Source organism: Nelumbo nucifera, chromosome 4 (genome assembly GCF_055504915.1).
Source record: "Nelumbo nucifera cultivar China Antique chromosome 4, China Antique-T2T, whole genome shotgun sequence".
Lineage (NCBI taxonomy): Eukaryota > Viridiplantae > Streptophyta > Magnoliopsida > Proteales > Nelumbonaceae > Nelumbo > Nelumbo nucifera.
In genome coordinates, this window is record NC_142652.1 from 42,367,337 (window position 1) to 42,391,025 (window position 23,689).

Below are 23,689 nucleotides of genomic sequence, written 5' to 3' on the forward strand. Positions count from 1 at the left end.
CATTGTTGTATTTATCTTGTCATCATACAAACATCCATTACAAAACATTTATCTTCTTGCTTATGCATTTCTCATAGCCAATAGAGTGATTTATCCTTGTTCCTACATTACATTTCCATTATTCACCAATTTTAAAATGACTTTTTTTCCTTCTACTGATAGATATAGCTAGTTTTCTGGAGATATAATATTACCAACAGGATCTCTGGATTTTATCAATCCATTATTGTGCTTGTTTTCTCATGAATCTATAAGCTTATTACCTAGAAAAACGAATGTAAGAGAAAATATAATGTTTTCTGAGTTCTGCTTTAACTTAAAAGGTTTCTCTTTCATTTGGATTTTTGTAATTTAACCCAATACCTAATTGACATTATCTTCATTTATGTTTGTGAAGGCGACTAGAAATGCAGCTAAGGCGTCGTGATGTTGAGCATTGGATGAGTCATAGGCGTTTGCCTATAAAGTTAAGAAGGTATTCCAGATTTGATACCTTCCTACTAATTATTATTTCTTCTTCCTCAAAAAGATCTGCTTGTTTTGCTGATGTTTAGTCATTTACTTCTCCTTTTGAACTTTAGTATCTAAAGTTTAACATTTGTTTTACACTGGTTTGCTTTTATTGATTTTGTCTGGATTTATATGAGATTTTCATTGAAGTCATGCATTCTCCTTTGTCTCTCCCCCATCCTCCTAGATGAGAGCATCAATCCTTTCATAATAATTCTAGATGATTACCAGTCCTAAGAAAGTTAGGATCTTTTTAGTGGAAATCTTCTCACAAATGAAATGGTTTTCAACTTCTATATATTTGGTCCTATCATGATCAACTGGTTTATTTGGATATTGGTTACTGCCATGTTGTCAGAAAAGAAAAGGCTCTCCAACAATTATTCCATGTTCTCAATAAAAGGATCTTCAACAAATGAAATTAAGCAACTCCATCTGATATGGGATGATACTCTGCCGAAGCACTTGATTGAGCAATGACTTACTGTTTTTTGCACCTCCTGGTACTTTTTTTTTTTATCCCAACCACTAAGGTCTCACTAACAAAGGTACAACCCAAGGTAGATTTCCTACCATTCACAAAACCAACTCAATCTGTATTTATAAATGCCACAATTGTTAGTTGTCCATGATTGCAGAAGAGGAAGCTTGAAGCATCAGCATTTGTAGAATCAATTTGAATCTTTTTGGAAGTCCAATGAGAATCTAACAATCTGAAAAGTAGGAAGAAACAACCTGAAAAGGTCTTTAGGCCTTATTTTCAAGAAGGAATTTCATGGGAGAAGTAACGAGAAATACAAGTGGGCTGGGGACTACTAAACATGCAACCATCTTATTGAATTTGTAGGTTATCTTAAGAATAGGGTTTTAAGTTTTATGGAAATTTATTATTATTTTTAAATTAGTATTTATGGTAACTTTTGGACTTACTAGTTATAGTAATATCCAAAATTACTATCAATAATAAAATCTCAACTTACTATTTTAGTAATTTCTGGTGTATTCACATTAAGTTAGTTTTAGTAAGATTAGGAAAGCATTAGTAAAGTTCCTTTGTTAGTGTTGAGTATGTAGGGGTATTTCTGTCTTTATACTTATGTTGAGGTTGCTGATGTGTAATATTATGTTAGAACTAGTGTCCCTCACTTAAGTAGGGGCATATGTGTCTTTTCCATTATGTTAGTATTATAAAACATATCTAGCCGAATGGGAGAGGTAATTTTTTTCTCTCATTCGAACCAAACTTTTCTTCTCTCCTTTTCTCGTCCTTTCTCTCTCTCTTTCTTTCTTCTTTCTTCTTCTCTCTTCTTGGCTGTTATCAAACTAACAGAACTCAAGGGCAGGCCGAATCATAATATGGTATCAGAGCTCAACTAAGCAACTCGGATCTGCCCAAATTTCTGTTTTCTGCACACCCAGTCTAGGGTTTTCTCTTGGTTTCTTTGCCATCGGTTGGAGAAAAGGAGGGAAAGGGCTGAAAAGGAGTGGTCGCCCTCTTCCCTTGGATGTCTCTATGCCTCCAGTTGTGTTGTTCGTGGTCGGTTGTTGTGGTTTCTAAGAAACCCTCCCCTAATCGATGAAGAAAAGAGGGGCGATTCGTGTGGTGAAATGGGTGTCTTGTGTTGTTTAAATTTCAGGTGATGAGATAAAAGATTTCTATATATTTTTTTTTGTTATGAATCAAATAAGAATTATGTTTCAGATCGTACGGTGAGATTTCAGACTGTAGTGTGCTAGGGTTTATGCTGTTTTCTGTGTGATTTGAAGGAGGAGTGGTCCTCATATAGTGTGGTGAGATTTCAGGTAGTCGTGGGATAGGGTTTGTGGTGTTAAGAGTGCAATCTTCAGCAATAACAAGTGCTGAAACCAGTGTGATCTGTGTGTGGTGTGGTCTAGTATGCAATGTGCCGAATTCAGCAATGGGAGATAGCAGTGATAGCAAATCTAATGTGATGATACCTATTGACTACCTAAATGTTCAAATGACCTCCATTAAATTGAATGGAGAGAATTATGTACCTTGGGCTAAATCTGTAGAAGTTTTTTTGAAGGCAAAGAAGAAGCTGAAACACATAAGGGAGGAAAAACCCTCCATTGATTCTCATGGGTATGATGACTTGGAACAAGAGGATGCACAGATTATCACATGGTTATGGAATAGTATGAATCCAAAATTAGTGTAAATTTCATGTTTCTTGACACTGCCAAAGATGTGTGGGACCATGCTAAGAAGTTGTATTCTGGTCAAGACAATACAACCAGAGTATATCAACTGTATCAAGAAGTTGTATTTGCAACAGGGAAATCAGAGTCTTGAGGAGTACTATGCTAGTATGAGAAACATTCGTAATGAGTTGAATGTTTACCACCCCCTCACTTCTGATGTCAAAAGTCAACAACAACAAAGAGAACAACTTGATGTGACTCGATTTATAGTAGGGCAGAAATCTGAGTATGAACCAGTGTGGGCTTAGATACTATGAGGGTCAGCTCTCCCTTCCTTAGAAGAGGTGTTTGCTCGACTTCGGAGAATTTCCATTGGATCTACTGAGAACTCTAACGTTTCCGATAGATCAGCCTTTGTAGTATCAAGGGGCTGTGGTGTTAGAGGTGGAGCTCGGGAAGTTCAGTCTATTCGTAGTGGTAGCAGTGGTCTGGTATATGGCCGAAGTTTAATTACTCATCTCATTATTTATATATTGGTGACATTATTGTTCTAGGCAATAACCCTTCAAAATAGCCAAATTGAAGTTCTTTTGGCTGTTAAATTTGAAATCAAGGATCTTAGTGGCTTGATGTATTTCTTAGGAATCATTGTAGCTTGATCCAAAACGTTGATATTTATCTTAGTAAAATTATATCTTAGATGTGTTAAAAGACATGAAAATTAAGAGCTAAACCTTTTAATACTCACAAGGGGCAAACTCTACTGGAACACGGTGGCCCAAGCAAGCATGTGGGGTGTCTGGGAAATGAAACAACCGCATTTTAACAACAAAGCTAGAACCTTGGAAGAGCTAACTCTCATATCTCTCACTTATGCAATTTGTGGGTGCTGAATTCAGAGATGTACAAAGACTAGAACTGACATGGTATCATAGCAGGCTGCTCTTTGATACTTCTTTTCTTTCATCTTCTAATCCTTGTTGAAAGAAGTAATCCTATCATTCTATTAGGATTTACTTCCTTCTCCGTTCAGTTAAAGGGATTAGGGCTGTTTTGCTCAACCCTTATTACTGTCCAGTTTGTTTTATGCAACCAATTGGAGAGATTTTAAAAGATCTCTCTTGGGAGATTCAGATCAAGGCCAAACTTCAGATCTAGTGTTGCCTAGACCTGACCTATTTACCCTACAAATAGCATCTGATTTGGTGAAGGTTTTGAAGGAGTTCTAATCTTCTTCCTTGGGTAGTAGTAGGTTACAATTTCCTTTTTTTTTTTTGGACTGCAACATCTTTGGACTTCAGGTTCCTGTTTTTCTGGGTTATCAGGGGATTTTCCTTCCTTTGTATAAGCACTATTACATGTTTTCTGGTGATTTGTGTTGTGAATTTCTACTGATTCATCTGTTTTCACTAAATATGGGATTTTAGAAGGGTAAAGTTTTCTGTAAAGTTTGATGGAACAAACTATGCATTGTCTAAGTTTCATTTCCAGTTTTTGGTTGAAGGAAAAGGATTGTGGGGTTATCTGGGTAGGTCTACACCCAAACCCGATGATATAAAGGGACTGAAGGAGTGGAAAATCAATAATGCTCAAATTGTTTCATGAATATTGGGTTCCATTACGATTGATGTGGCTATACCTACACAAGGTCTGAAGATTGCTTATGACATGTATGAATTTCTTGAGAAGGTCTATTAGCAGTCCAACACGTCTAGACAATATCAGATTGAGATGGACATATTCTCATACACTTGGGGAGAGAAGAAAATCCAGGAATACTATTCTGGATTTGGTAACCTTTGCTCAGAATATGACCTAGTTCACCTGGGAGACTTCTCTATTGAGTGTTGTCTAAAGGCTATGAAGAAACATTTTGATCACAGGAAGGTAATGCATTTCTTTATGCATCTCCATCCAAACTATTTATTTTGTGGGAGAAGTGTTGAGATAATGGCGGTTAATATTTGTAATTTTATCCTTTTTGCACTCTGTTTTTTGTATTTTTTACATTGTTGTTTTTCTCTTATTCTTGTAAGGACAGAATTGTCTATCTTACTTAATATAAATATTCTTTTGTTTGGGTGTGGTCATCACGAGAACCAACCTTATAATTCTGTTTCTTTCTCTGTTGTTCTATGTTCCTTGTACTCTGTTGACACATTGGTACTCTGTTATAATGTAGCTGCTGTATCATCAAAACCTTCATTCTTATAGGAGATCTGAAGTGGCTGCAGTGGGATGTGTGATGGGAGTAAGCACCTCTCCTCCTTTTCCTCTCATACATCCATAGTGGCTTCTCTAGAATGGCTTCAATAATGGAAACAGGACGAGGGATATTACGGTTCTTAAGGTTGATCTCAATTTCTCTCTTCCCTTGGGAATAATGAGTAGACTCAAAGAAAGTGGCATATCTGTTCCTCGTCACTGTGTCATAGCAGCAATATCCTTTTTGATTTTTCATATCCCAAGAAAATGCATTTCACAGCCTTGGGATCATTTTCGACCTTGGGGGGACATTAGGGGACCAAGAATACATAGAGAAAACATGTGCACCCAAAAACATGTAAATGAACAATAAAGAGAAAAGAGATCATTACAAGGATACAAAAGACAGAAGGGAGTTTTAAACCCCAAAACCCGAGAAAGGGACTCTGTTTATGAGAAACATAGTTGTATGGACTACATTCCCTCAATGACAAATAGGAACATGAGAGTTCAACATGATAGTCCGAGACACCTTTTGTATATGCTAGTTCTTCCTCTTTGCCACTCCATTGTGTTGAGGTGTATAGTGTATAGACATAGTTACTTTGATGAATAACTCCATTGTTCAACAAATAGGCAGCAAGATTCCTCTCAAAGTATTCCTTGGCATTATTTTGGAATACTTTAATTCATAGAGAACTGTGTAAAAACCACTTAATAAAATTGTTTAATGAACATGGAAACCTCATCTTGAGACCACATAAGATAAACCCAAGAGATTTTTAACCCCAAAATTTAGTCCCGGTAAAGGGTTGGCCACCAAAAATTTTATTAAAATAATCATAAGGAAAAACCTATGAGGGGGGGGACATAAAAACCTTACCCCTCTAGGAAATCTATACACCAAGTTTCCGGCTTATAAATATATACATCAAAAACAAAACCAAAACCGGAAACGAGGAAATCAAAAAGCTCAAATGTAAGGGAGTCCATGATAATCATCCATAAAAATTCTATGAACATGAGAGGGAATGGACAAAATAGAGTCATAAACCGTTGAAGTCTGCAAATCACAAGCCAAATTAGCAAAGGCATCGACTAACTAATTAAGGAATATGAAATGGTCCCCGCACATCAATATGCACAATATCAAAAGGAAAATTGCTTCTTTTATTACTTGAAAAATAAGAGTTTCTACAATGCTTCACAAATCGACTCCCTCACACTATAGATTAGATATACTGATTAACTTAAACAATTCAAGAAACAAAGGCCTTGGAGAAATAAAAGAGGCATGCCCCAATTGGATATGCCATAATCTGATCTACACTCTCAGATGATACACTACACCGGATTGGATATGCCAAGTTTTGTGTTTATGAATTTTTTATTTTAAATGGAACAATCTAATTCATTTGATCTTACTCATATGGGTTTTATATAATGTAGGCAAGTACGACAATCTGAACGTTTTAATTGGGCTGCAACACAAGGTGTGAAAGAAGAAATGGTGCTGCAGAATTTGCCGGAGGATCTCCAGAGAGATATACGCCGTCATCTCTTTAAGTTTCTTGAAAATGTGTGGTTTATATACTGCAATTCAATAAAAGAATTAGTAGATTTTTCTATTTTATCGTTGATATGATTGATTGAGTTTGATCCTTTTTATTTATTTCTTCAAACTACACTATGGTATATCATTGTGATCATATGATTTCTTTAACTACACTATAGTATTTGTATACCATAATGCCATCCTTCTATTCTTTTTCTTCTTCTCTATCTTCTCTTCTTTTGGTGATAGCACATTTAAGACTATTGATGGTACTCGTAGAAAGGTATATAAATTGAGAAATGATGTTTATGATTTGAAACAATATCCTAGGGCACAGTTTGAAGGTTCAGAGATGCCATTCTAGATATGGGATACCGTTCGTCTCAAGTAGATCACATGTCTTTAAATGGGTAAACAGGGTTGTTACCATTTTGGCTGTGTATGTGGATAACATTATGGTAATGGGAACAACTGTTATATGTGTTTTAAGAAGAAAGAGTCAATTATGAATGTTGGAGTTAAACAAGAAAGTGGTGGAGTTGGAGAGTCTGTTCCCTTCTTATCAGGACCTGAAGTATCGGTATCTCCTCCTTTGCTTCGTCTTCCTCTTCCAGTCTATGATCCCGTTCTGGTTGTTCCAGTTGGGGCTGACCATTCACCTCCTCCAGTGTAGATTCCTACTGAATGACCACCGGTCTGGCATGCGTATACTCATCGACAAACACCGGCTCATCCTCCAGCTTCTACCTTGTCTGCGGGTCCTGTTGTTGCTGCTGTCCCAGAACCTTTAGGACTTGATCTTCCCATTGCTTTACGGAAAGGTAAACGTAGTTGTACCCTCCATCTCATTTCCAATTTTGTTTTAGTCTCTTGCCTTTCCACTTCACATCGCCAGTTTGTTTTACTATTGTCGTCTATTTCTATACCTAAGAATGTCCAGGAGGCTCTTACCTCACCTGGGTGGCGGTAGGCAATGGAAGAGGCACTCTCTTCCCTTCAGCATACTTAAATGTGGGAGCTTACTACTCTTCCTCCCGGTAAGCATGTTATGGGTTGTAAATGGGTGTATACTGTTAAATACTTGCCGGATGATAGTGTGGGCAAAATTGGAATGTTACACCTGACCCCTAGACTCGATTATGATACTACACTAGGTGTTGGATTGAGCTGTCTTTGATATGCCAATCAGTGAGATCCTTAGAGGGGGTCAAAACCTGGGTATGTTAGGACAGTCCGAGAATTCATTTGAGTGGGTGATCATAGTGACAAGATCAGCCCTTTTGTCGGACAAAGTGAATGATCAGGGATGCACTCTATCTGATGGAAACCAAAACGGCCAGCAGTCGATTTCAACCGTTGAAATTTGTTTTGCAAAATATATTTATATAGAGATATACATATATATATATATATATATATATATATATATATATTATGGTTTCAAAATGTTTGCAAAAGGTTTTTATTTCGACTGCTGCTACAGTAGTCCGAACAGGAAGAGGAGAAGAAGAAGAAGAAGAAGAAGAAGAAGAAGAAGAAGAAGAAGAAGAAGAAGTGGGGTCAGTCGAAAATCTGATGGTTAACCCATTCAGTCGACCCCCTTAATCTATATTAGCTTCTAATCATGTTTACAAAGACAGAAATGCCCTTACTTAAGTGTGGGGCAGAGTAACTCTAATAACACAGCCACATAAGCAAGTTACTTAATAAACAGAAGAAGACTAAACTACCCCTATTCGACACATCTTAACACTCCCCCTCAAGCTGGAGAATATATGTCATATAATCCCAGCTTGTTACATAGATAGTTCACTTTCCCTGAGCTTAGAGCTTTTGTAAACAAGTCTGCCCACTGGTCATTGGAGCTCACATGTTCTGTATTTATCTCTCCGGCAAGAACCTTCTCTCTCACAAAGTGGCAATCAACCTCTATGTGCTTTGTTCTCTCATGAAAGACAGGATTGGAAGAGATATGGAGTGCAGCTTGGTTGTCACAGTACAATTTCATAGGTTTATCCATGTGAAACCCAATTTCTTGTAGAAGATTCCTCAGCCACACTAATTCACAGGTAGTGTGAGCCATGACCCTATATTCGGCTTCAGCACTGCTTCTGGCTACAACCGTCTGCTTTTTACTCTTCCATGTCACAAGGTTTCCTCCCAGAAATGTGCAATAGCCTGTAGTAGATCTTCTGTCACTCACTGAGCCTGCCCAGTCTGCATCTGTATACCCAACTACTTCAAGTTTTCCTCCTGGTTTATACAATAGCCCACAGCCTGGAGCTCCTTTCAGATACCTCACAATTCTAAGGACTGCATCCCAGTGAGGTATACGAGGGTTCTGCATGAATTGGCTCACCACACTGACTGCAAAGGAGATGTCGGGTCTCGTGATAGTCAGATAGTTCAGCTTTCCCACTAGTCGTCTATACCTTCCAGGATCTTCAAATACTTCTCCTGTATCACTGCTCAACTTAACATTTGGTTCCATAGGGGTCTCAACCGGTTTTGCACCTAACAGTCCTGTTTCTTCCAATAGATCAAGGACATATTTCCTTTGACACAGATTCACACCTTGTTTTGACCTGGCAACCTCAATTCCCAAAAAATACTTTAATGTTCCAAGGTCCTTTGTTTGAAAATGATTTTGCAGAAATGCCTTTAGTTTGCCAATCCCCAATTTATCACTACCAGTGATGACAATATCATCCACATAGACCACTAATAAAATCTTCCCAGCTTCTGAGTCATAGCTGAACACGGAGTGATCAACCTGGCATTGCTTCATTCCAAAACTCTTCACCACTTCACTAAACTTCCCAAACCAAGCACGTGGAGATTGCTTCAACCCATAAATTGCTTTCTTTAGCTTGCACACTTTACCACCCTCCCCCTGAGCAACAAACCCAGGTGGTTGCTCCATATATACCTCCTCCTCTAGATCACCATGAAGGAAGGCATTCTTTATGTCAAGTTGAAGGAGAGGCCAATCATACATAACTGCCAAAGAAATTAGAACACGAACGGAACCAATTTTAGCCACCGGAGAGAATGTCTCCATATAGTCCACACCATACGACTGTGAGTAACCTTTAGCAACAAGTCTGGCCTTCAGACGCTCCACACTACCATCTGGCAAGTATTTCACAGTATACACCCATTTACAGCCCACAGCATGCTTCCCAAGTGGGAGAGTAGTGAGTTCCCACGTTTGAGTATGTTAAAGAGCAGAAAGTTCCTCCTCCATTGCCCGCCGCCATCCAGGTGAACTAAGAACTTCTTGAACATTGTTAGGTATGGAAATAGAAGACAAAAGTGAAACAAACTGGCGATGTGAGGTAGAAAGACGAGATAATGAAACAAAATTGGAAATGGGATGGAGTGTAGAACTACGTTTACCTTTCCGTAAGGCAATGGGTAGGTCAAGATCTGAAGGTTCAGCAATAGGAGCCATGAGAGGATCCGCAGACGAGGTAGAAGTAGGAGGAGGGGCCGGTGTCGTTCGACGTGTATACACTTGTCGGATCGGTGGTCGTTCAGTGGTGACCTGCACTGGATGAGGAGATGAGTCTACTCCAACAACAGCCTCTGGAACTGAATCACTGACAGGAAGAGGAAGAGGAGGTAAGGGTGAGGACAAGGGTGCTTCAGGACGGGAGAAGAAGGGAACAGACTCAAAAAAGGTGACATCAGGGCAGACATAGCATTTTCGGGCAATGGGATTATAACACTTGTACCCTTTTTGAGTCCGAGAGTAGCCAAGGAAGACACATTTAATTGAGCGTGCATCTAGCTTGTCTATTCCAGGACTCAGATTATGAACAAAGCACACACAACCAAAGACACGAGGAGTTAATGGAAACAGAGATAAAGTGGGAAACAAGATGGAGAAGGGTGACCGACCATGAAGAATAAAAGAGGGTATCCGATTAATGAGAAAACATGCAGTGAGTACAGCATCACTCCAAAACCGTTTAGGAACATTCATGTGGTGAAGCATAGACCGAGCAATTTCAAGAAGATGACGATTCTTCCGTTCAGCCACCCCATTTTGTTGAGGGGTGAAAGCACATGATGTCTGATGAATAATGCCATGCTGTTCTAAATACTGTTGAAATGCAGTAAGAAAATATTCACGACCATTATCTGAACGGAGAACTTTGATTGGAACACCAAATTGTGTACGTATTTCAGCATGAAATTTTTGAAAAATGGAAAATAATTCACTTCTTTCTTTCATTAAGTAAATCCATGTCATTCTTGAACAATCATCAATAAAGGAGACAAAATACTTGTACCCATTGTAAGACTCAATTTTGATTGGACCCCAAACATCTGAATGAACCAAAGAATAAGGACTCAACATGCGACTCTCAACTCTCGGACTAAAGGACACATGACGGTGTTTACCAAACTGACATGACTCACATTGTAAAACTGACAACTGACTCAATGATGGAACCAACATCTTGAGAACCTTGAGAGATGGATGTCCCAGTCGACAATGCCATTGTAGAGGAGTAAGGGAGGTCTGAAGTGCAATTGAAGATCCACCGCCGTCAAGGTAATACAATCCACCAGCTTCATGCCCCCCACCAATCTTCTTCCCCGTCTTGAGATCCTGAAAAACACAAGTGGAAGGAAAGAAGGTAACAGAACAGTTAAGAGCTTTGGTTATTTTACTAACAGACATAAGATTGAATGGAAACTTAGGTACATATAAAACAGATGATAAGGGGACAGAAACCAAGTCAACATTACCAACACCACAAATGGGAGATGAGGACCCATTGGCAAGTGTAACAGTTTGTGATGTGGAGGTTTCAGAAAGAGAAGAGAACACACCTGGAGTCCCGGTCATATGATCTGAGGCTCCAGAGTCAATAATCCAGGAAGGAGTTTTAGATGACATGCAAGCAATACCTGATTGGGCATATGTGGCAGTGGTATGCTGTGAAGTAGTTTGAAGGAACCGTTCATACTCATCACGCGGAACACTCACCATCTCCCTCCCAGAAGTAGATGTAGATGTGGGAGGTGTTCGGTCTGCCAGTTTACTGTCACTAATAGCAACCTCGCCTGCTACAGCATGATTAGCCCATTTAGAGGGAGGGCCATGTAGGTCATAACAGAAATTCACTGTGTGTCCATCCCTACCACAATGAGTACATTTCCTTGTAGAATTATTTTTTCCTCTACCACGGCCTCCCCCTGAATCACGGCCACCCCGACCAATCATGGAATTGCCACGGCCCCCTCTGGAATGACCTCCCCCTCTTGTACTATGTCCACCACCTCTAGCTGTCACAAGTGCTGATCTATCATACTGTGTGGGGTTCTCTGTCTGGCCCAAAGAAATTCTACGAAGTCTTGAGAATACTTCCTCAAGTGATGGAAGAGTAGAGCCCCCCAATATTTGAGCTCTAATTGGTTCATATTCTGACTTCAGCCCCACTAAAAATCTTGTAACATCAAGTTGCTCCTTTTGCAGTTGCTGAACTTGAATATCTGAAGTAAGGGGGTGATAGACATTGAGTTCATTCCTTATATTCTTCATGCAGGCATAGTACTCTTCTAGTATTTTGGTTCCTTGTTGTAGATCAAAGTACTCCTGATACAGCTGATATACTCTTGTTGTGTTGTCTTGTCCAGAATATAGCTTCTTAGCATGCTCCCATATATCCTTAGCCGTATCAAGGAACATGAAGTTGGCACTGATTTTGGGTTCCATACTATTCCACAGCCAAGTCATGATTTGAGCATCTTCTTGTTCCCAATCATCAAACCCTGGAGAGTCAACCGGTGGCTTCTCATCTCTTACATGCTTTACTTTCTTCTTTGCCTTGAGAAAAACTTCCACTGATTTAGCACATGGAACATAGTTCTCTCCATTTAGCTTAATTGAGGTCATTTGTACCCCTAGGTAGTCGGAGGATATTACTACACTAGGTTTCTGATCATTGTAGCCATCTCCTATTGCTGCCATTGTGCTCTTTCACAGTTGTCTCTAACTTTACTTCTCAGCTACAAGCTGATTGATGTTGTTCACAGTTTGATATTTCAGCACCTATTGCAGTCTCTAAACACCACAGTGGAAGCACACACTTGTTCTTATTCACACTACTGCTGACTTCACACACTTACGTCCCACATAAGAATCAGTTTACCATTCATTAATCACAAGTAGAGGCCCTCTTACAACCACTCAAGCACCACAACACAGCCAAATCTGCTGCACCCAGTTCAGACTTGTTCAACACACTTAAGAGGGCATTACACAACCACAAGGAGTTCGGCAAGTTCACTGCATTCTACCTTACACCACTCAGCCACTTACAGCAGCCCTAACACCATTCGGCTACTGCACACACAGCTATTCAACAACTTACAGCAGCCCTACACCATTCGGCTACTGCACACACAGCCACTCAACAACTCACAGCAGCTCTACACCATTCGGCTACTGCACACACAGCCCTACCTAGGGCAACAATGAACCTAGTTCTCTAGGTTCTACTCAATACTAACAGCTTCTTATAGGGTTTCTACCCAGAAATATAAGTAACACTAGAAGAAGAGAGAACCGAGGAATATCAATCAACCATTCACTGCTGAAGTTACTTTCCTTGTTGAAGAGAGTTATGCGCAGTAGAGAGACAAGCTGTAATGTTTCTGACCTAGGGCGAACCAGTCCTCTCCATCGACTGACCAGAAACGAAAGTGAAGAGTCACGAACAACACTGAGGTGCTTTACCAACTGACTTAGATCAGGAACCTTGCTCTGATACCATATTTCGACTGCTGCTACAGTAGTCCGAACAGGAAGAGGAGAAGAAGAAGAAGAAGAAGAAGAAGAAGAAGAAGAAGAAGAAGAAGAAGTGGGGTCAGTCGAAAATCTGATGGTTAACCCATTCAGTCGACCCCCTTAATCTATATTAGCTTCTAATCATGTTTACAAAGACAGAAATGCCCTTACTTAAGTGTGGGGCAGAGTAACTCTAATAACACAGCCACATAAGCAAGTTACTTAATAAACAGAAGAAGACTAAACTACCCCTATTCGACACATCTTAACAGTTTTAATTCCCGAGATCCATGTGAGTAGAGAGTGCAGCATTGTACCTTGCAGCCGAGGGAGATGTCCTCTCTTGTCGGGCAGTGTTTGATCATTATGGGCTGAGAGGTTAAGTGTAAGACCATTGAGGGTAATACCTGATGGGCTAATCTTGCATCTGCTCACAGTCCTTGGGTTTTTATAAGGTGGCTTGACCCAATGACCATTTAGTGTAAATGTTGGGCCCATCAAGAGCCCATGGTGATGGACTCAGGGGTTCACCGTCTCCTATAGTGAATTCGGCCAAGCCTTGTAACAGAGGCTGGGCTGAACCCATGTGGCTGATGTGTAGATCAATGTTTGGGTCCCATGCCATACAAGGATATCCAACTGGGCAACAGTTTGAAGGATAAATGAGCACATGGACTTAATGGGCCTAAAGCCGAATTCGAACTGGCTTAATTAGATTAATTAAAGAGGGGCGGTTCTGGGATTTAGATCAGCAGTCCAGATCCAAATAAAGATTTGGATCAGGAAACTCCTAATTGGATTAGGAGGGCTGATCTTTATCTGCAGATAAGGGATTATCCTTATCTCTTAAAGAGAGTCCAGATCCAAATACAAGATTTGGATTAGGAAACTCCTAATGGGATTAGGAGAACCTCTCTTTAGGGCTATAAATAGAGAAGGGCAAACCCCAAATCATCTTTCAGTCTTACTGATTCAAGAGAGAAGACAGCATACACTTGGACTGACGCCATCTTCTGCTCTTACCTTCTCTTGCTATTGCCGCCATTACCAGTTCGATCTCCACCTGTAGGAGCGGTCAAGAAAGGATTCTTGATATCACCTTTTGGCAGAAAAGGTGATCTGAATTCGTTCTCACTCGCCCTCCATCATATTCTTGGTGAAGATTCAGGTTCTTGCTAAAGAGCCATCCTACTGATTCTGCTCCACCCTATGCTGTATCATCTTCAGTGGGAGCAGTCTTTGGTAATCTCCTTGGGCGTGAACACCTTTGTTGGGGGTTACTACTACTTCATATCAGGTATATCCCTCTCCTACCTTTTGGTTTCAAATTTGGTCTGGTTTAGGTTCAAGATTGATCCTTGAAAATGCAGTTTTCTAAAATAGGGAATGTGATTCCCACATGGGAGAGAGAAATTTTTGAAATTTCGCCCTACCTTCCTGCAGGGTTCGGCCATCCATATGATGGTTCTCTCATCCCTTCACTATGTTGGTCATTAACTGGAGCTTGTGGGACATCTCCCACTACCCCTGAGCTCTCCTCATCAAGAACAACTTCTTGATGATGATTGTTTAGGATGTAATCATCTTCCAAGAAATGAGCATTTCGACTACAGAACACCTTCTGTTCTCCTGGGTCATAGAATAAGTAACCCATAGAGCCTTTGGGGTAGCTTATGAATAGGCAACGGCTGGTCTTGGATTCCAATTTGTCCGCGCTCGTTCTTTTAACATGTGTCTGACAACAAACCCCAAATCTTCAAGTGTCTTACACTTAGTTTCTTACCGGTCCAAAGCTCATAGGGAGTCTTCGGAACTGATTTGGTTGGAACCCGGTTCAGCACATATATCACAGTCTCTAATGCGTAACCCCAAAAGGATGTGGGTAATTTTGAGTGTACGAGAAGTGATCGGACCATATCCAATAAAGTCCGGTTCCTTCCTGCTGACACACCGTTTAGTTGTGGTGTAGTAGGAGGAGCTAGTTGTGATACTATCCCATTGACGTTTAAGTAGTCCCTAAATTCGTCAGAGAGATACACGTGCTGGTTACGTGTCCTAACATTCATGGGACCACAAACATCAGAATGTATAAGGTCAAGTGTGCCTGTCGATTTTTCAGGCTTACCGTTAAATGGTTGTTTCGTCATCTTACCCTGAGGGCAAGGTTCACAGGTTGGAAGATCTTCTACAGTTAGAAAATCCAAAGGACCATCCTTTACCAACCTTGTGATACAATCTATGTTAATATGGCCAAGTCGGTAATGCCGTAGGCACATGGGATTGACTGTATCACAGGTTCTTTTCTTGGGGATATCATCCGACGTAGCTTCGGTTATGTTTGTTTCCAGACAAGGATGGAGAACATAGAGACCATTCTCAAGTTCTCCGTATGCGAGGAATCTGTTATTTCTTTTGATAGTAATCATATTACTAAAGAGAACAGAATATCCATCCGCACACAGTTTTGAAACAGAAATCAAATTTCTTCTCAAAGTGGGTACATAAAGACAATCTTTCAGTACAATAATTCCTTCTCTGAAAACTAATACTACAGTTCCTATGGCTATAGCTGCAACACTTGCGGAAGTTCCCAAGTAAAGAGTCACTTCTCCGTCACTCAGTCTTTTGCTTGTCCTGAACCCCTGTAGTGAGTTACACGCATGAATTGAAGCCCCGGAGTCAATACACCAGGAAGCAGAAGTTACCAACAAATTGGTTTCTATGACAATGGATTCGAAATTACCTTGTTTCTTAGTCTCCAGGTACTGAGGACAGTTCCTCTTCCAGTGGCCGGTCTGCTTGTAGAAGTGACAAGCATCTAATGCTTTGTCCTTCCTCTGCCTTTTGGTTGTGCTAACTCTCTTCTAAGGCTTCTTCTTTGCCTTCCTCTTCTTCTTGCCCGATTTTCCAGCTTCAACAAGCATGGCAATGGGCTCATCCTTCTTTATCAGTTCCTCGGCCCTCTGCAACATATTGTTGAGTTCCTGGATGCTAACATTTAGCTTATTCATGTTGTAGTTCATGATGAACTGACTGAAGGAAGGAGGCAAAGAATTTCGGATGGCATCAACCTTGGTAACATGATCAAGCCCAGATCCAAGAGCCCCAAGTTCATTGATGTATCCCATCATCTTAAGACAATGGTCATGAACTTGCTGGTTCTTGGACATTTGCGTGGTCATTAACTGTTTCAAGACCTTCTGATGAGTAGAACGATTCTGCTCCTCATACATCGTCCTCAGACTGTCCAAGATATCCTTGGACAATTCGATCTGATCGAACTGTCACTGTATCGGATTATCTAAGGAGGCTATGATGTAGCACCGGGCAAGGGAATTTTTCTCTTCCCATTCTTGATAGTCCCTCCTACGAGACTGAGAAACCCTATCACCCGGACGTTCTGGGACAGGGTTTTTAGCTACCTTGTCCAATTTCTCGGACGTCAGGACCAGCATAAGGTTACGGTACTAGTCAACGTAATTAGGGCCCTTAAGCTTGTTGTCGTCCAACAATTTAGCGAATTGTACGTTTGCCATTTCTGATAAAGGGCAAAGCAAATATTAGTCCACAACCTTATTTGATTCATGTTATCTACATAGATTGGCTTTTAATCTATGTTCTGTTTCCATTTTTTCATCTCTGAGATTTCCCTCCCATCTCAGTGACGGAGACTGTGAATTATGTCTCTGGAAATGTGGAAAATCACATAGGGTGCATGGAGCCAACTGTTTCAGCTGCATAACCCCACCACCTTTCTATGTAGGATCATATCCACTCATCTTATGAGCTTTCCCTTTGGCCTCTGTCAAACAAGGTTCATTGCCATTTTAGGTTAAACCTTTCTGTCCAGTGAGTGCTTACCCATCATATTCATGAACGCCAAGGTACCATGAGAGAGTCTTCCATTTTAGGATAGGCCCCTCCCACATTGGTCTATGACGCCCCTATCATCTTATGAAACAATCCAACAGATCTAGCAGCAAATGGATATTTTATGGTGCGTTTCCTCATTACTGAAGGACCCATCTTCATGTTAATGATGGAAGGCCTTTAGAGAGTTCATCATATGAATCTCCCTATCACATGCACTCATATTTCAGTGGAGGGAACAAAATATTACGCCCTAGTTTAATTTAGGTCAAACCAAATTCGCTCTCACTGGCTTTCATAAAGCCAGATTTAGATGGGCCCTAAACGGATAGGGTTCCACACAGTTCCTCTTGGGGAGGAAGCTGGAGTGGGGCCCACCACGAAGGGAGATCATCCATTGATCTTAAGGACACCATGGCAATGATGTGCATTCAGCCATGGTGTGCGCAAGAGACACTATCGTATCAACATGGGCCAAGTACTTATGGCCCATGAACGTTGCACATCACACATCCATACATCACATGCAGGAGAAACATAATTGATCCAATCAATTAATAACTGTAAAACCCATAATTATCCATAATATTACTGATTAATATTATCTAGGTATATGGGCTGAATTGCAAAGAGCAATTCGGCCCATATAGCTTTTATGCTGAAATGGGCTAAAGCAGTTTTAACATATTAAAATGGGTTTTACAGATGTGAGCTGAATTGCATCTTGCAATTAGCCATCAACTCCTGGACCCATGAGTGGAAAAATAGGGCTGAGAACAACCCCCATCGAACCATAGATTCGGTCCAACTAGCTTGATCCAATCTGGTTCGAATGGGTCTAGGGTTTGATTTTTAATTCAAGATTTAATTCAAGAACATGATCTGAAATTAAATTACTGACACATGACATTCAAGAATCAGTAAGGAGGCTGTTTGCAAGACTGCTACCCTGCAAAGCAAAAGTTAGATCGCAGCATGCAGTTTCCATAACTGCAAATCGTAGATGGCCGAACCCTAATCTGTGAAATTCTCCTCCTTGCGCTTTCTGCTTCAACTTTGAATGAAATAAAATAGAAAACCTAATTTCTATTAATATTACATCAGAATTGAATTCCTATACATTCCGTCTAAAAAATAAAAAAAAAATATTTACAAACAAAGAATGAAAAAGAACAGCAGATGCGCAAATTTCTTGCGCCATTAAAGATTTCGATCTCCACCATATGAACAGCCCAAAAATCAAGAAAAATATGAACAAATCTAAATATAATTCAGATTTATAAATATTTAATTTCAAATCAATCGCCCAAAATCTGAGAATAAATTTCCTATAAAATGCTAATCTGTGCAAATCGGGTAGAACGCCTTCTGCCCATTTGCGCAGTTCCAGATCTGGTTAATTTTGGTTCAAGATTTGAACCTGGATCTAATACCACTGAAGGGATGAGGGATCCATCATATGGATGGCCGAACCCTACAGGAAGGTTGAGCGAAATTTCAAAAACTTCTCTCTCTCCCATGTGGGAATCACATTCCCTATTTTAGAAAACTGCATTTTCAAGGATCAATCTTGAACCTAAACCAGACCAGATCTGAAACCAAAAGGGAGTGGAGGGATAAACCTGATACGAAGTAGTAATAACCTCCAATGAAGGTGTTCACGCACAAGGAAAGATCCAAAGACTGCTTCCATCGAAGATGACACAGTGCAGGATGAAGCTGAATCAGTAGGATGGTTCTTCAACAAGAACTGAATTCTTCAGCAAGAATCCGATGGAGGGATAGTGAGCACGACTTCAGACTACCTTTTCTGCCAAAAGGTAATATCAAGAATTCTTCTTGATCACTCCCATAGGTGGAGATCGAACTGGTATGGCGGCAAGAGCAGGAAAGAAGGAGACAGTGTAGTCAAACTGTGTTTTCTCTCTCTAGAATTCAGCAGTCTGTTAGATTTCTGTTGTGTACTGAGGGTTCGCCCTGCTCTCCTATTTATAGCCTTAAAGAGATGTTCTCCTAATCCCATTAGGAGTTTCTAATCCAAATCTTGTATTTGGTTCTGGACTCTCTTTAAGAGATAAGGATAATCCCTTATCTTATCTGCAGATAAAGATCAGCCTTCCTAATCTAATTAGGAGTTTCTTGATCCAAATCTCTATTTGGATCTGGACTCTCTGAGTGGATAGGGACAATCCCTTATCCTATCTACTGATCTAAATCCCAGAACTGCCCCTTTTTAATTAATCTCATTAAGCCAGTTCGATTTGGGCTTTAGGCCCATTAAATCTATCTGCTCACTTAGCCTCCAAATTGTTGCCCAGTTGGTTATCCTTGTATGGCGTAGGACCCAAACATTGATCTACACATCAGCCACATGAGTCTTATATATGTCCAGTTTAAGGGTATTACACAGAAACACACCATAATAACATGAATCAAATGTGTACTTTATTCGTTTACATTAAATGTCATAATGTACATCGTTCTGATTGGAGGTAAGGGCATACACTGTCAAACACATTAGACATTGTGGATCTACCAGAAGGCAAGGAGAAAGTTGGATGCAGATGGGTTTACACAGTAAAATATAAGGCAGATGAAATTATAGAAAGGTACAAGGCAAGACTTATTGCAAAAGGGTACACACAGACCTATGGTATTGATTACTTAGAGACCTTTGCACCAGTTGCAAAGATGACCTCTTCTTGGATACTTCTTTCTCTTGCTGCCTCATACTCTTGGCCCTTGTTTCAACTTGATGTGAAGAATGCTTTCCTAAATGGGGATCTGCAAGAAGATGTGTATATGGATCTTCCTGCTAGCTTTTACAATGATATTGAAAAGGGAAAGGTATGCAGGCTTAAGAAGTCACTTTATGGCTTGAAACAATCTCCCAGAGCATGGTTTGACAGATTCAGAAAGGCCTTGATTGCTTTTGGCTACACTCAGACTCAATCCGATCACACCTTATTTGTGAAGCGAAGGGAATCTTTGGTGTCAGTCCCAATTGTTTATGTGGATGATATTGTTGTTACCGGGAATGATCTGAGTGAGATTGATGGTCTGAAAAGGAACCTACATCAAGAATTTGAAATTAAGGATCTTGGAGAACTGAGATATTTCTTAGGCATTGAAGTTGCAAGATCAAAACATGGAATTTTTATCTCTCAAAGGAAGTATGTCTTGGATCTTCTTCAAGAGACAAGGAAGCTTGGAACAAAGGCAATCAGCACCCCTATTGATCAAAACCATAAAATCAACGCATCAGAAGGTGAACCAGTAAAGGACATTGGGAGATATCAGAGACTTGTGGGTCAGCTGCTATACTTGTGTATGATAAGACCAAACATTTCCTATGCAGTAAGTGTAGTAAGTCAATACATGCATGCTCCACGAGTCCAGCATTGGGAGGCAGTTGACAGGATTCTTGCTTATCTGAAGGGACACCCGGGCAAAGGCATATTGTTTACTGATCATGGACAGTTGAAACTAGAGGCTTATACAGATGCAGATTGGGCAGCATGCCTTGATGACAGGAGATCAACTTCAGGAGTGTGCACACTTGTTGGGGATAACCTTGTCTCATGGAAGAGTAAGAAACAAACAGTGGTGGCATGATCAAGTGTTGAAGCCGAATACAGGGCCATGGCGCATGGAGTTTCAGAACTTCTCTGGATCCATTCCCTATTAGAAGAAATCGGTGTACAGGTAGAAGAACCTATGATGCTATATTGTGATAACCAAGCAGCAATTAACATTGCCCATAACCTAGTCCAACATGACCGAACTAAGCACATTGAAGTGGATAGACATTTTATCAGAGAAAGGGTAATTTCTAGAGAAGTTTGTCTTCCTTCTGATCTGCAGCTCGCTGATGTTCTCACAAAAGGTGTTGCAAAGAACAAGCTGGAGCATGACCTACGCAAGTTGGGAATGTGTGACATTTACTCCCAACTTGAGGGGGAGTGTTGAGTTGGTCCGAGTTGCTTTTTATTTAGTTAGGAAGTTGTTGGGCTTTAGGCCCATTAGTTTATGTTCTTTTAAGTTGTGACTGTTCAGCTATATTAGTAGCCGCCCTACTAAGGGCATCCTTGTAATATCTCATCCTTTAAGTTAAGTATAAATATAATGAGAGGTAGGTGGCTAGGGTTAATTTTACAATCCTGGTTGAATTCCTACTCTTTTCTTCTTCTCCTTTCTTCTCTACTACTGAAATCTTCATCTTCCCCCTCTTTCCTTTCACAAGAAACTCGACTAAATCTGCAATTAGTGATTTCTACTTACTTGATTGGATTTATCTCACTTAAGTCCATTATCCTTGGGTCTTAATAGGGTGGCTGAATCCAAGGATCATTTAGGTGTAAATGTTGGGCCCAGGCTGAGCCCACCTCTAAAAGAGGTTAGGCCGGACCCTTATGGACTTGAAGGAAACCTTTGTGGGGTCCCATGCCATACAATATTAGGCCTAAAGTGGCCATGCAACACCTAGGGTCATGAGCCTTTGAAGAAAATGGGCCAAAGGCCCATAATTACTAAGATTAATAATGTTGTCACATGACAACTTGCTCTGGGTCCAATCTAGGTTTGATGTTGGGTATGGAGAACTTATCCTCTTAAGATGATAACGTTTAATTGTTAAAAGAGTCCAGATCTAATTCAGATTTGGATAATCTCCTAATTAAATTAGGAGAATGCTCCATTAAGAGATAAAAGAAGAAGAGGGCGAACTAGACTTGGACACCTCTCTCTCTCTTGTTCTTTCTTATTCTCTTTTGTCTCCCAAGAAACCCTTGAATGACCTAGGTTTTCAAGAACTGACTTTTATCAGCCTTCTTTTTTTTTTGCAAGAAAAACTCAGTAAAATTTCAGGCTCAATTACCCCACTCGATCCAAACAAGTTGGATAGCAGATATGCTGAAAACAAGTGTTGCTAAATCGGTTCTCTGTACACTGCACCATCTTCAATTGGAGAACGATTTTGGGACTGATATTGGGTGTGAATTACCACCTTGTGAACTGTGATTTGTGGTCTCTGTATCAAGTATAATCTCCTTTCTCTTTGGTTTCAAATTTGGTCCGGTTCAATGCAAGAACAATCCTGAAATTTCATATTTCAATTTACCAGTAAATCAGTTCCCGAGAAGGATTATAAGGAGTTATAAGAATTGAGCATCCACTGTATAGTGTTGAAATAAATCTAAAAATAATTGAGCACCTCTTCCTAGATGAGTTATAAGGATTATAATTGAAACCCATCCCCTTTTCTCTGTTTTTTTTGTGAATTTTAGGTAACACTCCAAAATTTCTCCTTGTGCAGAAAATCAGACCTCCAATAAACCTCCAAAAGCAGGTCAAAAAACAAGGATAATTGAGCCCCTCTCTCATCTATTTATACTAAAAAAATAAATATGTTTATAATAACCATAAACAGCAACTTAAAAATACTAAAATAGAAGTATAACAGCAGTAAATCATTGCTGTATAAACCGAACTCTCAAAAATATTGTTTTATGATTTTTGAATCTTCATATTATATTCTCATGCTTGTTTTAAGAATATGTACTTAATTAATCGTCAGGTTCGGATTTTTTCCCTCATGGAGGAACCTATCTTAGATGCTATCCGTGAGAGACTAAGACAGAAGATATATATAGAAGGAAGCAACATTTTAACTGCTGGTTTGCCAGTTGAAAAAATGGTATTCATTGTACGGGGTCAAATGGAGAGCACTGGAGAAGATCGGAGTATAATCCCCTTATCAGAGGGAGATGTTTGTGGGGAAGAGCTTCTTAGATGGTGTCTTGAGAATTCTTCAGTGAGCAAAGGTAGAATTCATATTCTTTATTTGCAGTTTCCCTTTGACTAATACATAGATTAATAGAGATCTGATGCTTTCTTATGCCCAAATCTTGACTATGGTCATATTAAGGAAACTCAGTTTTTTGAATGAGAAAACATTAAATACCAGAAATTGGTATAAAGTAGATTTATAATTCAATGTTTTTGTAGAAAAGAGTGATTCAGGGGCAAGTTTTATTCTTCGTTGGTGTCTTGAGAATTCTTCAGTGAGCAAAGGTTGAGTTCATATTCTTGATTTGCAGTTTCCCTTTGACTAATGCATAGATTAGTAGAGATCTGATGCTTTCTTCTGCCCAAATCTTGACAATTGTCATATTAAAGGCACTTAGTTTTTTGATATAGAAAACATTAAATACCATAAATTGGTATAAAGTAGGTTTATAATTCAATGTTTTTTTTAGAAAATATTGATTAATGGGTCAGTTTTAATGTTAGTGCTGCTATTTATATTTTTACTTTAGTTACGGGGGATTATAGTTATGGGCCTTGAGCCTTAGATTTTCTATATTCATTATTAGTGCTGCAAGCTAAGTGGGAGCAGAGTTGTAATTTGATTTCACATTTGTTAAGCTATATAAGACAATGGGGTCTTATATTGAGCCCCATGATCTGAACTTTAACTCTCTTCTTTTCTTGTCTTTTTCTTCTATTCTCACTTTCTTAGTTAAACGTTAATATAGTAGTTAATTAAATTAGAGTATTTTATTTTGTGTCTGGACTGA

At 39.7% G+C, this 23,689-nt stretch overlaps 1 protein-coding gene across 4 annotated transcripts in view; it reads left to right on the top strand.

The window, feature by feature from the left end:
• Positions 1-23,689, top strand: part of LOC104590510 (putative cyclic nucleotide-gated ion channel 20, chloroplastic) — a 199,809-nt gene that overhangs the window by 159,692 nt on the left and 16,428 nt on the right. For all 4 annotated transcript variants that reach the window (XM_088903865.1, XM_088903866.1, XM_088903867.1 and 1 more), the window contains 3 exons: positions 398-475; positions 6,331-6,460; positions 22,687-22,933. In XM_088903865.1, the coding sequence (XP_088759991.1) occupies positions 398-475; positions 6,331-6,460; positions 22,687-22,933 (455 nt within the window). The remainder of the gene's footprint in view (positions 1-397; positions 476-6,330; positions 6,461-22,686; positions 22,934-23,689) is intronic.